General features: G+C 40.1%; 2 protein-coding genes across 3 annotated transcripts; one reads left to right on the forward strand and one right to left on the reverse strand.

Annotated features, from left to right (window-relative positions):
* Window positions 1-229: 229 nt before the first annotated feature.
* Window positions 230-9,499, forward strand: LOC119499027 (bcl-2-related ovarian killer protein homolog B-like). Of its 2 annotated transcripts, none has more exons than XM_037788215.1 (5): window positions 230-512; window positions 943-1,289; window positions 3,798-3,926; window positions 6,996-7,159; window positions 8,434-9,499. In XM_037788215.1, exons 2-5 carry the CDS (start codon window positions 1,067-1,069, stop codon window positions 8,560-8,562), a joined length of 645 nt encoding a protein of 214 aa, XP_037644143.1. In that variant the 5' UTR covers window positions 230-512; window positions 943-1,066; the 3' UTR covers window positions 8,563-9,499. The 2 variants fall into 2 exon arrangements, with proteins under 2 accessions (XP_037644143.1, XP_037644142.1); XM_037788214.1 differs by having other exon boundaries at window positions 232-512; window positions 992-1,289.
* A 395-nt stretch (window positions 9,500-9,894) lies between these two features.
* On the reverse strand, window positions 9,895-15,879 carry thap4 (THAP domain containing 4). The gene is made up of 5 exons (XM_037788221.1): window positions 15,709-15,879; window positions 12,336-12,489; window positions 12,075-12,184; window positions 11,064-11,167; window positions 9,895-10,931 (listed from the first exon to the last, which is right to left on the reverse strand). The coding sequence occupies exons 1-5, from the start codon at window positions 15,731-15,733 to the stop codon at window positions 10,815-10,817; spliced, it is 510 nt and encodes a 169-aa protein (XP_037644149.1). The 5' UTR covers window positions 15,734-15,879; the 3' UTR covers window positions 9,895-10,814.
* Between the last annotated feature and the right edge of the window lie 212 nt (window positions 15,880-16,091).

The raw sequence follows: 16,091 nt of genomic DNA on the forward strand, positions 1-16,091 counted from the left end.
AAAACTAATTAATAAAATATAAAAAAAAAAAATATGCCAAGTAAAATGGATTGATTTGTGAATGGGAATACAGAAGCAGTTGATTTGTCTCCCTCTGTCTGCCGTAGAGAGGCTCGTTCTGTTGTTTGGCGCTCAGTCGTCTAACTCCGCGCTGTCCCTGTCTCTGAATCCAGCGCACCCACTGAGCCTCCAATAGGATGGTGGAACAACAGGTAGGCGTCCTCTAACTGCGTCTCTTCAGCTCTCAGTCGGTGTTTTCTGCTGAAACAAGTGGACCGAGAACACCATGAGCTCTCTTATGCATGACACCTGAGGCACAACTTCGCTTTCCTGGTTTCCTAAATATCCAAAACAGTTGCTATTGAGAGTAAACGAGCTGTTTGTCTGTGACTTTCTGGCTCTTTCTGCTGGGAAACACCACAGAGAGCTGGTTTGAAAGCTGCTTAATTGGCTGGAAAAATCACATTTGTCATATCAGAAATAGGGATCTTAATGTGGATACAACGTTGAAGGTAAGCGTGCATAAAATATTAATAAACCTATAAGATATATCTTAATTATTCTACTCTTTATCAGGTTTTAAATGCATCTTTATCTCAAATCAAGCAAAGGGCTGTTGCTGAGCAGCTAAACATTTCCCTTATTGTCATCTTGTGGTTATCAGCTTGGTGTTGCATAATCCAAAGAAATAGCAATGTCTTCATGTGACTCACAACAAAAACGCCTCCATCATATTCTTATGTAAGTTTTGTAGTCTGATTTAGATTTTCAGTGTCTGTATTCACCCTTGTGAATGTAAAGAGAAGTATTGAATCACTCAAGGTGGTAACTTTTTTTTTGCAGAAGTGTGTTGATAAAAAAGTGTCTTAAAGATTAAGAAGTCATGCCTATTAAAACTAACCACTAGCTGCCTCTAAATAAGTTTGTTTTCTGCTCTCACAGCTGCCACATTTTATCTTCATCGTTAAACTTTGTTCCTGTGGGATTACAGAGAGGACACAGCTGAGACACGGCTGATCCCAAGAGTTCAGACACTCCCTGACCCACATCCCCCTTGCAGCAGGACATGGAGGTCCTGCGGCGGTCCTCTGTGTTCGCTGCAGAGGTCCTGGATGTCTTTGACCGCTCGTTGAGTGAGAAGGAGCTGGTGTCCCAGTCCAAAGCCTTGTGCAGAGACTACATACTGTCCAGACTCAACCAGAACGGACTGGGATGGTCCAAAAGTGACCTTCACCTCTCTCCGTCCAATGCAGGGCTCGCTGAGGTGTCCTTTGTGCTTCTCTGTCTTGGTAAGACAAACCCCAGTCTCAGAAAACTTCAAAATGAGTTAAATAAGGGACATCAAGGGGCAAAATGACATCTTATAGCAACATGTGCACATTCAAGGCCATGGTTGTTGTTTCCTTGTGTACGTTGAACTTCATACACTCAGGAGAAGACATCTCAAATAAGATGAAGTGGCTACATTAGTTTCAACATACCTAGATCAGAAGTGCATGCCACAGTCCTCAGACTTTATTTCTAACTATTTTTATTATTTACACCTTGTACAGACAGCAGAAAGATGACAGGAGAGAGAGCGAGAGAGAGAGATGCAACAAAGGTCTCCGTCGGAGGACATTGTGGTTTCATAGTCAGTGTCTTTAACCCCTGACTTTATTTTTGAATAGAAAGATTAAGATGAGAAATGTGTAGACATTTTGAATCTGCTCTGGATGCTCTGTAGTTTTCATTTTGGTCTCAAAGTACACTTAGTGATGGACAATGATGGAATATTGAATGAAATGTATTATTTCAGGATAAACCCCTTTTGAGATGCATTATCTAGTTTTCGGAGGGGGGTCCCAAACAAACACTCACTAAACAAATGGAGAACAATACGAGACACAATGTTATGTATCACAACAGAGACAAAACAAACAACATATAACCAGAGAAATAACAAACTAAACAACTAAGGGAATCATAAAATAAATAATAATGATAATATAGAAAAGAAAAAGAGTACAACCTTAGACTAGACATAATCAAACGATCAATCTCTAAATAGATAGGGAACAGCGATGGCATTACTGAAAGCATTGGAAGTCTGTTTTAAGATGAGAAAACAAAACATATTTAAATAAGCGAAATGATGACAGAGAACACATATTTAAAGGGAACTTATTCCAGTCGGAAGGAGGTCGAAACATACACTTTTTTACCAATTTCTTTAGATACAAAGAGGACTATAATGAGGATGTGATCAGAGCGTTTTAGCAAATAATTTGATATTGTTTTTTTTCATGTTTGTAAATGAAGAAGTTTCTGAGAAAACAGGGAATTTTTGAATATTTTCACAATCTTGTAACATTAAAAAATATTAAAAAATAAATAAATATCCAAATGTAGGGATGCACCGATCAGTCCCGATAGCGATACCTGGGCTTTGGGTATCGGCCGATACCGAGTACAGATCCGATACCAGTGTTATCAATCAATATCAATCAATCAATAAGCTGTATGCCTCACTGTGTGGAAGTGACTGGGATCATTCTTTTATGTGGAAGGCAACATCAGGCTTAACTTAAACATTGCTCTCCTAACTTTGTAAAACAAAATGTGACCAATAAATCCATAGATATAAATGTATTTAATTGTTATTTAATATAAAAATAATAAATCGTGCACCAGCAACTTGATAAAAAATCTTCAAAATTAACAGGAATTACAATTTAAGTGTAAACTTTTTTTAATGCAGCAACAAATTGGTCAACACTTAAACAGGAATTCAAATTACAGAATATAATGTATAGAGTATATAAACATTAAATTGAATCTAATAGATCGGCCCCATTGTCACCGATTTCCGATCCAGCTATTTGAGTCAGTATCGTCCCGATATCCGATCCAGTATCGGTGCATCCCTATCCAAATCTATTAACTTTCCATCAAATTCATTTGAGATATATGATATGCCAGCATGTTTTTAAGATTTTATACTAAAAGCTAACAGGAAGGGCTGAAAAGGTGCATTGGTGGAGATAATAACTGTTGCAACATATATTAAAATAAGAGGAGTAGGACAAATGATCAGTTATAATCAATGAAAGTATTGGATTTGAGACTTCGAAGAAGGTTGTTTGGGTCCTCTTGGCAAAATGCTAAATCCATATAATGGGACCAAATACTCTCAAAAGTAGGTTTATTGTGTGTATTTCTTGGAGCAAAATGAAAGACTTGGACGTTCTGTACTCTTGAAAGGAAACGCTCTCCGATCTAACACGGATTGATCAATTTATTGCTTTCAAATAAGCAATGATAAGTTCTCATTATCTAGTGTGAGTTGAGCTGGAGGTCAGTGTGAGTTGACTGCTGTGACGGTGATATGATCGCTGCTCTTGGGTCTAAAAAGCCGAGTTGCTAATCTACTTATAGATGATAGCAGGCTGAGAGCTGAGATGACTCAACAGAGCTGGAATAGAGAATTGATGCATAAGAGCCTAGATGAAATGATTTACACACACTACACTGTATACTGTATATTCAAGCTATGATGAGCTTAACTTGAGGATTGTGTGATTACAGCTGGATGACTTGACTCACTTGACACAGCAGCTAAAGTGTATTTTTTAAGAGATATACATGTTGTACTTTTAAAATCTGAGATTGCAGAACAAAGTAAATTGTTTGAATCAGTTGAACGGTTGGATTTTATAACAGTTTAACCCAGAGTGTTTAAATAACTGGTTTAAACTAAACACATTTTTGATGCTTCTCTCTTTTTTTTTTGTCTGTGCTCTCCCTCTGTTACCTAGGCGACGAGCTGGAGTGTATACAGCCCAGCTTGTACAGGAACGTGGCACGGCAGCTCAACATCTCCGTTGCCATGGAGAACATGGTTTCAGATGCGTTCATCGGCGTGGCAACAGAGATCTTCTCGACAGGTACGCGGCTGTTGCTGATGCCGATGTAGCAGCTCACTGTGTGCTATCCAAACTAAACACAGGAAGTGATTCACACCTCCGCAGTGTCTCAGACCGCTGATGGAGGCCGTTACTGTGATTAAACAGGTGTGACTCTGCCGTTTCCACCAGGCTCTTATGGCTGAGAGGTGCTTTTAGTGAGAGTGAGTGGGTGTGAATCACAAGTAGTTGGAGTGAGACTTCATTTAAAACACATGATTGCTCCCGCTTCCTTTTAGAGTCACTAAGTTTAGACACTGATTCGTTTATAGTTTGGGAGTAGTGTGGATTAAATAGTGGATACTGCCTTATTATTGGAACAATACAATATGCTTCTTTACTTTTTGTTTTGAATTTAGTATGGCCCAAACAATACCCGATTCTGGCCACTCTGTTTTTTTTTTGTGAATGTGGACTTGCTCATAGGCCTTCTGGTCCAGTGTCATGACCAAGGCCATTTAGGTTTTTTTGGAAATTGTTATTTGCAGACATTGTTGGGTGTTGTAAAACTTTGAAATATCTCAACAACTACATTCATGGTTCTCAGAGAATGAATCCCCCTGACATGAACTTGAGCAGCACCGTTTGTGGTTTTGAGTCAACTGTCTCGACAGCTATTTGATGGATTGCCATGAAATTTGTGTCCTCCGTAGGATCAAATTCAATGATCCCTTAGCTTTTCATCTTGTGCCATCATCAGGTCAGAATTTCACCTTGTCCTATACATTGGTTTATAACTGCAAAACTATAATGACATCCATGAGATCCATAAGTCAAGTGCTAATTAGCAAATGTTATGTCTATGAAAGTGATGGAAAATGCAACTAAACTTGCTGTAATTTGCAACAGTAGTTGGTCTGACATATCAGGCATGTGCCACATGGTAGGGTATAAGGTAAGTTGAAATAGTTACTTTACCAAACTTTGATTCACACTGTGCCCACCAGGGCTGTAGTACTCGAGTCCAGTCACCTTTTTGAAGTCTTGCACTTGGTCTTGTTGGACTCGGAAGTTGTTCCTGTGTGCTGATTTGGGATCAGTTGCGCAGAACGTTGCCTGATTCAAACATGATGCATGAAAAAAATAACCCTCCGCCTCTTTCTTACAACCTGTAGAAACCTGTAATGATCTCAAACCTAAATTCTATGCGTTGATTAGTTTGATGTTAGAAGATAGATCAATATTGTTTATAGATTATTTCTGTCCATCCTAACTCCTTTATCACTATATTAGCATTGGAAAGACATTGTTGCCTATTATGGTCTTGAACAGGACTCAGTTTCCTTTGGCTTAGTCTCGACTGTCTTTGGACTTTGTCTTGACTCGGACTTGACTCGGACTTGACTGGACCTCGTCTTGGACTTGACCTTGGACTCGATGAAGTTGGTCTTGACTACAGCCCTGTGTCCGCCACCTCATAATAGCCCTGTGATTTCCTGTTCATGTCACATTGTCCTGAGTGAATTGTGAATGGATCACATAACAGAATAAATCAGTATTAAATGGTTAAATCTCTGTTCAGTCTCGGGAGAGAAGACAGTCTATTTAGGTTCTGACTTGAAATTGTTTGTGCTGGCTCTTGTTTTAAGTAATCTTGACAACCGATCTGCTTTGTACACTATTAAAAGCAGCGCTGACATTTTGAAGTATCCCAATAAAAAGAGTGACATTACAGCCTGTCCTCGGTGTGATCCTCTGGGATAGATTAGACGGTCTGGCCGCAGTGTGACGAGCAACTAACATTCCTCGTCTTTCCAGGGAAGATAAAGAATGGACTCGCTTAATGTGATTTTCAAGCCTGTGTTCTAAAACTTGTTTAGGCGTCACAAGGACGTATTTTTGGAAACAGCGTGGGATTCCTCCTGAAGAATAACAAACTGGTGAACCCAGGCTGCCCCAGCCTTCTGGGACGCGTCGAAACCTGGATATAAATAGAAAAATGCAAGTTTGTTTTTCCTGCTGTCCAGAATTTGTTCTATAACAACCTATTTAGGATTTTGTCATTCGTCATTATGCCTCCAAATGCTTAACATGACCACAAAGGAATTATAATGTACGCATCATAACCACATATCTTTTATAGAAGCGGTTTAGCAGCCATCTGTACTGTGGTCTCCCTCAGTAAAATCAACTTGTCTCTCCTCCCACGCTTGTTCTTCCTCTTTCCTCCTCCAGCTTTATCCCTCACAATCTCTATTCTTGGCTTGCTTCTCAGTAGGGAGTGAGATGTGACGTGCTCTGACAGCTTCCGTGGACGGTTATCCCATTTAAGGTCGCCCAGAGCTCGCTCTATCCCCTTATAGCCACAGTCAGACACTGCAGGTCAGCCACGACAATAGGAGCTGAGTCTAAGGAGGCTAATGCCATTAGGCCCTGCACCGCATCACTGGCAGTCGTTATAACAGTCTGCTGCTCTGGAAACTCAACCTAGAAATGGCTGGATGCCATTCATTATCAGACTGGATTGTTTAGGTAGAAGGGAGGACAGGAGGACTGAACCTGTTGACCTCCCCAGAGTAGAAACTGCGTCAGTGTTCACCCACCTCCAGGAAAAGTCATCAGAATAATCAGCCACTTTAATTTATAACAGGTCATTAAGACGCCTTATCAGCTACATTAACGCAAATGCGCTGGTAGGTTTGTTGACTTAAACCTGGTGTTTACAGTTTATTTCAGTACAAGGTCCACCGACTGCCCCATGTGCTTCGTGTCAGGTCACAGAATATGTAACAGGCTTTGAGGAAAGAGAAACCATAGAGGAGCACCCATGAGAACAGGAAATTGAGCATTTATGTTGGGATAAATATGGTAGTTTATTGTCTCCGGTCAGGAAATTCTGCCACCGTAGAGGATTGATTCTCAGGATAAAATGTAACAATTTGGCGTCTCACTTATCAAACAAATTGCTCTGTGACTGCAAGACAGGATCATTATCAGATCCCATCCAGACTTGTTTTTAACAATTAATGATGAACATCATCTGTGCTTCCATACACGTAGGTGAAGAAGACATAAAACATAACCCGTAGATGTGTGTTTTTCTCGCTGTAGGTATAACATGGGGTAAGGTGGTGTCCATGTATGCAGTAGCCGGAGCCCTGGCGGTGGATTGTGTCCGACAGGGTTATCCAACCACCATCCACATCTTAGTGGACAGTCTGGGCCAGTTTGTCCGCAAGTTTCTGGTTCCCTGGCTGAAGAGACGGGGAGGATGGGTAAGGGACATTTTGATTTTGGTTACTTACTAAATCATTTTTTTAAATAGTTTTTTCTCTGATTTCTATATGACTGTTGCTGCATGGTTAGTGTTACTGAGTTGGGGACGGGGGTCTTCTACATTGCTTCTGCTGAAGCTAGATGACTAATTGGGTTATCTTGTTTATGGATCAGAGCTCAGTTTGCGCTCACAAGCTCGAGAGTTAGAGGGGAGTTGCAGCAGAAAATATGCAGCTCGCTCAGAAAGGTTTTGACTCTGAAAATTGAGCTCTTCCTGTTGCTTCCTGTCGACTGATCTAATGCAAACATTTGCAGTGGTAATATAGTTTCTGTGGCCCTCTCTCGGTTAAAAGACAGTAAAAATGCATGTTTAGGTGCAGCACTTACTCAAGTTTTGTTACGCTCAAATAAGACAGTCAGACATAATACGAATGTGTTTGTTTCTTCAAAGCAAAGTCAGAAAAAGGCGGCAGCCCAATGACTGCAAAAAAAAAAGGGAAAGAATAACCTTGCCATAACATTTGGTACAGACAGTCAGAATGAATTGTAATAACTTTGGTTATCCTTTAATTTTACCACCATCATCAGGTCAAAATTTCAATTCACCAAATACTTTGGTTTATGACCAAATACCTGCAAAACTAATGTTATTCCCATCAGCCTCAGCTGTACTTTGTGTTTATAATTTAATACATGTTGCATGCTAAGGTGCCAAACTAAGATAGTGGACTAAATCGGGCTGCACAATATATCACGTTTTTTTTTTTATTGTCTTTGTGATGTTGACTTGCGTGATAAACACATTGCAAAAGACTGTGATATTGTATTCAGGGGTTTATGAGTATCAGTTGAAAACTCCTCTTTAAAACTCATTACTAAAACATGTTTTATTGGTGCCAATTTGTTCATAAAAGAATGTTGGAAATAATTTCCTTTTAATTTTTTTTATTCAACAAGCAATTTGTTGTATTTTAGCAGTATCCTGTATATTGAAAGCAGCAGAAATGCAGAAGGGAGTACACTTCAATATCTGTTAATATATCACAAGTAATGTCGTTATTGTGATATTCAACAATGTTATTGCATATTTTCCTCATAGTATGCAGCCTTAAGTCTTGTTTTTGCCATTGGGTTACCTTTTTCCTGAATTTATTTTGGGGAAATAACATTTTTTTTCCCCCTGAAAAGTGCATGTTTCCTCAAATGATATTTGTATTTGGCTAAAAAATATATTAAAGTTAATACTTCATGTGTCATTGTGTCCTTTTATCAGGCAGAGATCACGAAATGTGTAGTGAAGAAGGATCTGGCCCCTGAGCAGCACCACTGGCTGTCGTCAGTCATCGAGTCCCTGAAGTATTTCCTCACTACAGTGTACGTCTACATCATGAAGGAACCATGACTCAGCAGAGACGGAGAGAACATTGATTGATATGAGATTGAAATCTCAGACTTGTCAATAATAATCGATGGAGTGGAGATGGTCGCTGTGCCTGCCAGCAGATTATCAGTCTGTCGCTGAATGACTTATCAACAAATGTTTCATCAACATTGTGTTTGTGTTATCTCGGTGTCGGATTAGTGATTACTCTTCATCCAAACAGTAGTCACTGTGATATTTAAGAACAAACAAATTTGCGTCACTCCACCTCTTCTATATACTTTCATACCGGTTACACCGGTGCGGTTAACCACGCTTCTCCAGTGTTGTAACTGTAATGTGTGATGGTGTTGAGGTTGTTTGCACTCCTGAGATAAAAACTGTTCGGTGCTTTGATTTGATGTGTGTCTCAGAAAATATACCTGAAGGAACGATGAAGGCCATGTTTGCACTGATAATTGATGCTCAACTGGCTGGGTCTCGTGAGTCTGAAAGGGACCGCCATCACATTATGATGCAAAGGTGTTTCAACTGCTTTCACCTCTTAGGGTTAATTTACACTATTGTACTTCACCAAAGCACAAGCAGCGTCTGTCTCTTCCCAAATATGATTCAACTCTCTGCTGCAATTTTAGACACCGTTGACCAAGAAATGTTGGGTCTCATTTTTGGCCAAAGAAGAATCAAACAAACTGCATCACTTATTTTGGTGAAATTGGTTTTGTTTTTTTAAACCTGTAAATAGTTTTTATTATTATTATATATAGATTTATGATTTTTTATTTTCTATTTTGATTATGACTTCAACAATTGAAGCCACTGCAGTATAAAGACAACGGCTCTACAGGATGATTGTGTGGTATGGTTGATGGCTGTCACTTTCACAGTATTAATTTATAAATGTGTGTCTGAATGTTTTTTTTTTAAATGCATAATAAACTTAAAATCTTCACATGTACTTATTATGTTGATGTAATGTTACCTGAAAGACACTGTAGTTCTCTGACACGCTTTGTGAAACTGTGGCAACGTGAGCCGCGGAGTGCAAAACCGTGGTACCGCCAGCTGCCGTCTGACTTCTGTTGCTCCTAAAGTAGTGTTATTATGGTAAGGATAGCCTCTGAGCGAGGTCACTGGCGTTACCATGATTTTGTACTCGGCGGCTCACGTTTGGAAAGGGAGGAGTGAGCGCAGGGGTACTCAGTTGGTTGCAATCTGCAACCACACCACTAGATTTCACCCAGTCCTACACACTGTACCTTTAATATCATTCATGTTGAACACTCAAAAAATCCATAAGGACAGAACAAGAAGCTTAAATACATTAAGTTATTAAAATAAATGAAGACAAAGTAAAGTGAAATAACTTTAATTTTTTTTTAAAGCAGCCCGTATCGGAACATCTACATGTATACCTACAGTATGAACCTGTCTACCGAAAGACACAAACTAGACTTGGACATCCTGAAACTCATGAAGAAAACTCTTTGAATCTCAAACTTGCTTAAATCATAACCACAATCGCAATAACACACAGTATAAGAACAACTCTGTTCTTTGACTCCAGAAGGACAGCAGTTACTTTAGCTTTCAATCTTAAAATAGTGCAATGAAAGTTAAAGAGGACACTTTACTTAACATTAATTCATCAGTGCGTTATAAGCTTTACAGCTCCCAAGATTAAATATCTGGACAATAAATATTAAGATAATGCAAGCGCCCATAATCAACCAAGGCCATGAAGTGCAATATGAAATGTTTTTTTATTTTAGATTAAAAGGTTCCCTGTGGAGTTTTAGACTAGTTCCACTGATCTACAGGTGGTGGTAATACGCTGAGATATACAGCAATATGCCAGCAAAGGTAGGGAATAAGACGTTTGCTAGTAAACATGGACAAAAACAATACAGGATTCAAAATACTTTGTTCTATGAGGACGGAAATGCACTTGATGTGTTAAACCTCAAAGTTCAACACAATGCTTTTTGACGAGCAACACTAAATGTAAACATAACTTTTGCTTGTTTACAAGAAAACTCCACAGGGCCCCTTTAATTTTTTTAATTTCACCGTAACATTAACTCTACATCTGTCTCACTGTTGTGCTTAAACAACGCCCAGCTATTACTGTATTTTCACCATGCAATGTATTAATGAACACCATAACTCAAACAGTTTATATGATTATCTGACTAAACCGGGATTATTGATTATTGAGTATCTTTGCCGACCAAAGTATTTCTATGTAGAAGAAGAACCGGTAGCCCGTCGGGTCAAGATGACCGACGGTAGGTGATGTGCAAGTGCTGCATCAGCGGCTGGTTGTCTGTTGCCATGGAAACTGTCTGCTCCAGCCTCCCATCTGGTCGCAACTGAAACACTCGAGAAATCTAAAAGATGGAGGAGAGCAGGCGAGGTCGCTGTGTGGGCAGTGATGTTACACTGGTTTGATTTGAGCAAATAAATGAAGTAATTAATATTAACAATGTGTGCATGATGCGCGATCAGAGAATCCGTTTTACCTGCTGGACGTGCGGCTCTCTGGCGAAGGAGACTCTGGCCACAGCCTGGCTCTGCAGGTTCAGCGTCTGCGCTGTCAGCTCTCCCTCCTCAATCTCCACCAGACCTGCAACGCAAAAACACACACTGGACTCAAAACATGTGTGAAGTGTAGACAAAACAGTAAGTTAGCCATTAAAAACTCATTATATACACTATTTAATACCAATTTACTTTTGTACAGAATCAGAATATGATCAGAATTAGAAATGCTTTAAGAAAGATAGAAAAACAAATTAAGAAAAATACAAATAAAGGAGTATGTAACATGTAAATTATGAACATAATGCTACAATATATGTAGAGAAATATAAATAAATTAAAAAAAAGAAATGAGAAATATCATAAATATGTACAAAAATGTGCATCAAACACATGCAATATATAACCACTGTGTAAATAAGTAAATAAAACATGCTCAGAAGTGGGTTGAATATAAAAACAAGAATAGTATAAATGATAATTAAATGAGAATATTTCTTGAAATATACAGTATAAATGCAGTATTAATGACAGAGTATTGCACAGTTGAATTATTGTACAATTGGTATACTGGTAACAAACGAATGATCTATATTTTATCTAAGCAATAAGATCTTAAATTGTACATGGGAAATTCTTTATGTTAAATCATTTGAGAATAATTTTTGACCTAAAATGCAAAATGAAAGACAGCAAAAAGTATGACAAGCAAACATAAAGAGGTGTGTAATTATCAAGTATTCATGTTTCTGCATCATGTCTGGAATATGCTCTCGCTATTTGGCCCCGAGTCACATCTAATATAATGAATGCAAAATACATAGTGAGATACATTTTGTATATTCACGTCTGATTCCCTCAGAAAATCCTTTACATACCCGGCCTCTGCACATCTAGAATGATCCTTTCAAAATAACAACATATTCCAGAAATACAAGCAGCAGCCTGTTTATCAAGAACAAGGGTCCCTCCGGTGAGATGTACGCAGCTACCTGAGTTCTGTGCGATGATGAACGCCACTCTGTTGGCTCCCGGCTGCATTCGGATGAAGCCACACTCCTTGTGCAGAGGCTTCTTGGTCTCTGCGTGGAAGGCATTGAACCTGTCAAACACAGAAACAAAAGTCTGTCAACATGATGCAATTTTCCTACTGGTGGACTGTTTGTATTTTACCCATCAGTGATGCTGTGTGTAGGACAGACGTAAAAACAGAGGGCATCAAAACACCGTTTTTCAGTCACACAATAGCCTACATGAAGTTGATGACTGGCTGTCCGACATGGCTGAAGTTCAGTGTCTCTGTGTAGCGGAAAGGTTTGATGGAGGTGAAGCAGCCCTCTCCAGGTTCATCTGACTCCCAGGTACCCAGAAGCCAGTCTAGAGGGAGGAGGGCTGGGTTCAGCTCCACTGATGGTGAAACACACAACACAACAGTTTATAAGGCACTATCATGAAAACAGAGGAAAGGATATCCCATATGAGGTGCTGATGGGGGATTAAACAAATGTGATGTTACTCATTAACAGGAAGTTTGAATGTACTATCAAAGTACTGACATTACAACTAATATCTGTTTATGAGTGGTAAATGTTGGACAATACTTAACTTTTTAATTTAAAGAGGATGTAAGAGCCAAAACATGATGTATGATGTATACAGAGGTTGGTGTAATTCACTTTTAGGAACACTAGGTGGCACTGCATTAATTGACTGACCCAGTCACGGGTATATAAGTAAGGAGGAGTATGCAGGGTACATGAATGCGCTCATCAGTAAGACCTATGCAGAGCCAGTACCTCAACATCAACTGCATCAGGAAAATGGTCCTACTGTCCAGCTCATTGGCTACTTGTTTGACTGGAGAGGGCTCAAGACATCAGTTGCCTGGTTCCTCAGGTTAAAGGTCGGGTTGTTAGGAAGGATTCGCCTACGAAAACAGCTGGAAGCTTCTGAGGCTAACCATTCAGAGGAAACCAGTCAGGACAGACCAAAGCCACCATAATTGAAAGGCCAGTGACAAAACTCTGTTTGTTACATGGAGTTTAAATGCATAACTTGGTGTATTGTGACATTTGGCTCCTCTTTTTTGTGTATTTTGTTTGAATTGTTATGTCTGCCTACCATAACAATTAGGGGCCGGTGTGTAAGAGCCAAAACATGATGTATGATGTATACAGAGGTTGGTGTAATTCACTTTTAGGAACACTAGGTGGCACTGCATTAATTGACTGACCCAGTCACGGGTATATAGGTAAGGAGGTGTGTTGTTGGCGTCAGGGTTTAGCCCGGAAGGGTTAATGGTTTTTGACCGCAGGGACGCTGAATTGTTTGCCGTGTTGTTATCGTTTACTCGTTGCTATGGTAACTGGACTTGCTTCTTTAATACCATATTAGGAATAAATGAACTATTATTGTAAAACCAACGAGCGGACTCAGGATCACTTTTGTACAGCACAACAGACAACTAAAGGTACCATCTACAGCGAAAAGCGCGTCAGTCCAGGGCTAATCACCTCAGTAGCTACAGTAGTAGACTTTAGCTCCTACAGAGGATTTCTCTCAATTAAAGCTGCAGTGCGTAGAAATCCGGAAAACGCAAAATCCTGCATCCCCTCGAGCTGCTCTCTCCTCTCTGTCCGAAGCCCCTCCCCCCACACGAGAACGGGCATATGCACGCGCTTCATACGTGCTCGCTACATCTGAGGAGGCTACCGCAGCGAGCTACACATTACCTTCTAACGACATCAACAGTTTGGACTGTCTTTTTGAAAGTCTGTCTTTCTTTTTTTGGGTTGTTTTGAGGTGTAGGCAGTTGCTGCCAATGCTGGAATAGCAAGCTTTCCAGTAGGTTGTTCCGCCATTGACCGAGGCTTTCACTATCTGCAGAGACCAGACGTGAACGCGCATCTCCTTTTGTGGAACAGCCAATAGGAACGCTCTCTCTGAAATGCCCTGTGATTGGTCAAAGTCTGCCGTCACGGGCAAGATTTTCTAAAGCCTGAAAACAGAGCCATGAGGAGGTGCAGAAGTCTAGTTTTCTCTCAGATCACTTGAATTACAATATGCTGAAAGGTTATTATGGAATTTTTGCCAAATTATGCCAAAATATTGTTGCCTACTGCCACTTTAAGCCAACATTTAATTAATTACGCTTGCTTTTTTGAGAGCTGAATGATTTTTTAAAACAATATCTAATTGCAGTAATTTTGACTGATAATGCAACTGCGATACAATTTGAAATATTAGAGGGAAACATACATTTTTTTACATCATTATTCTCATTTTCATCAAAAAAAGGAGGACAGGAAGAAGGAGGAGCAGGAGAAGGAGAAGGAGAAGAAGGAGAAGAAGAAGGAGGAGAAGAAGGAGAAGAAGGAGCAGGAGAAGGAGAAGGAGAAGAAGGAGAAGAAGAAGGAGGAGAAGAAGGAGAAGAAGGAGCAGGAGAAGGAGAAGGAGAAGAAGGAGGAGGAAAAGAAGGAGCAGAAGAAGAAGAAGAAGGAGGAGAAGGAGGAGAATGAGAAGGAGGAGAAGAAGGAGAAGGAGGAGGAGAAGAAGGAGAAGAAGAAGAAGGAGAAGGAGGAGAAGAAGAAGAAGGAGCAGGAGAAGGAGGAGAAGAAGGAGGAGGAGGAGAAGAAGAAGGAGAAGAAGAATAAGAATAAGGATAAGAAGAAGAAGGAGAAGGAGGAGAAGAAGAATAAGGAGAAGAAGAAGAAGAAGAAGCAGGAGAAGGAGGAGAAGAAGAAGAAGAAGAAGGAGGAGAAGAAAAAGCAGGAGCAGGAGAAGGAGAAGAAGAAGGAGCAGGAGAAGGAGAAGAAGAAGGAGGAAAAGAAGGAGCAGAAGAAGAACAAGAAGAAGGAGGAGGAGAAGGAGCAGAAGAAGAAGAAGAATAAGGAGAAGAAGAAGAAGGAGCAGGAGAAGGTGGAGAATGAGAAGGAGGAGAAGGAGCAGAAGAAGAAGAAGAAGGAGGAGAAGAAGAAGAAGTAGGAGAAGAAGAAGGAGCAGAAGGAGAAGGAGAAGGAGAAGAAGGAGCAGAAGGAGGAGGAGGAGGAGCAGAAGAAGGAGGAGGAGGAGGAGGAGGAGGAGGAGCAGAAGAAGAAGAAGAATGCTAAGAAGCTATGAAAGATGCTCCTCTCTGGTGTTAACAGCAGGAGGCGGTCTCGTGTTACAGTTTGGTCGGTACTTGTCAGGAACCAGAAGAAGACTCAGTGCTGCTATAATACAGAGCAGCAGAAGACTGTGAAGACTATGACTGGTTCATATCGCACTCATAAATATAAAAACTGTGTAAACAAGACGCAGTTTTATCACAGCAACGTTTCAGTATCGATCAGCTGAACAGAAACATCAGCACTCATTCAGACAGTCTGTCCGCTGGCTGCAGGTTGTTTACTGTCACTGAAGCTGAACTACTCTCCTTCAAAGCTGACTTCAACTGTGGACTATATACTTCAGGAAACATTGAACACGTGCACTTTGATAATTATCAGTTCATTATTTAGCTAGTTAACCTTTACTACATCGTTAGTATGAAGCTCAGTTACCGTGTTGTCACTGCGACATTGAAACTAGCAGCCTACAGATGACATTGATTCAATACTTGTTTTACATGTAAAGCCATCCTCTTACCTGTTTCATTGAAAGGACACGACATTAATAAACACAACTCCAGTCAAGCGAGGTATAAATGCAATACAATCAGGCAGAAGTACAAGATTAAATGTCACAAAATGAGTAGTTACACGCCGACAGTGTTGAGCTATAGAGTGGCGCACTGTTATATACAGCCATCACCGCAGGGAATCATGGGAAATGTAGTTCAGACAGGTTCAGCACATTTATAGACATTTGGAGCTATTTCTGAAACCCCTGTCTTACTGATCAGGTTCATGTTCAGGTGACTTTATTTGTACCCGTAGTTATATTCGTTTTGCAGCAAAAATAGAGGATGGCATCCGGATTGACAATAAGGTAGACCACAGACAAGAGACAGACATACCAAACACACCACA

The sequence above is a fragment of the Sebastes umbrosus genome, chromosome 12, assembly GCF_015220745.1.
Source record: "Sebastes umbrosus isolate fSebUmb1 chromosome 12, fSebUmb1.pri, whole genome shotgun sequence".
Classification (NCBI taxonomy): domain Eukaryota; kingdom Metazoa; phylum Chordata; class Actinopteri; order Perciformes; family Sebastidae; genus Sebastes; species Sebastes umbrosus.

What these genes read in the sequence shown, in the direction of transcription:
- LOC119499027 (XM_037788215.1), top strand. Translation starts at nt 1,067, where the DNA reads ATGGAGGTCCTGCGGCGGTCCTCTGTGTTCGCTGCAGAGGTCCTGGAT. An exon ending in CTTTGTGCTTCTCTGTCTTG is followed by an intron (nt 1,290 to 3,797) that starts GTAAGACAAACC and finishes TCTGTTACCTAG; the next exon opens with GCGACGAGCTGGAGTGTATA. An exon ending in AACAGAGATCTTCTCGACAG is followed by an intron (nt 3,927 to 6,995) that starts GTACGCGGCTGT and finishes TTCTCGCTGTAG; the next exon opens with GTATAACATGGGGTAAGGTG.
- thap4 (XM_037788221.1), bottom strand. Translation starts at nt 15,733, where the DNA reads ATGTCGTGTCCTTTCAATGAAACAG. An exon ending in CATCATCGCACAGAACTCAG is followed by an intron (nt 11,168 to 12,074) that starts GTAGCTGCGTAC and finishes TTTGCGTTGCAG; the next exon opens with GTCTGGTGGAGATTGAGGAG. An exon ending in GAGAGCCGCACGTCCAGCAG is followed by an intron (nt 10,932 to 11,063) that starts GTAAAACGGATT and finishes TCCATCTTTTAG; the next exon opens with ATTTCTCGAGTGTTTCAGTT.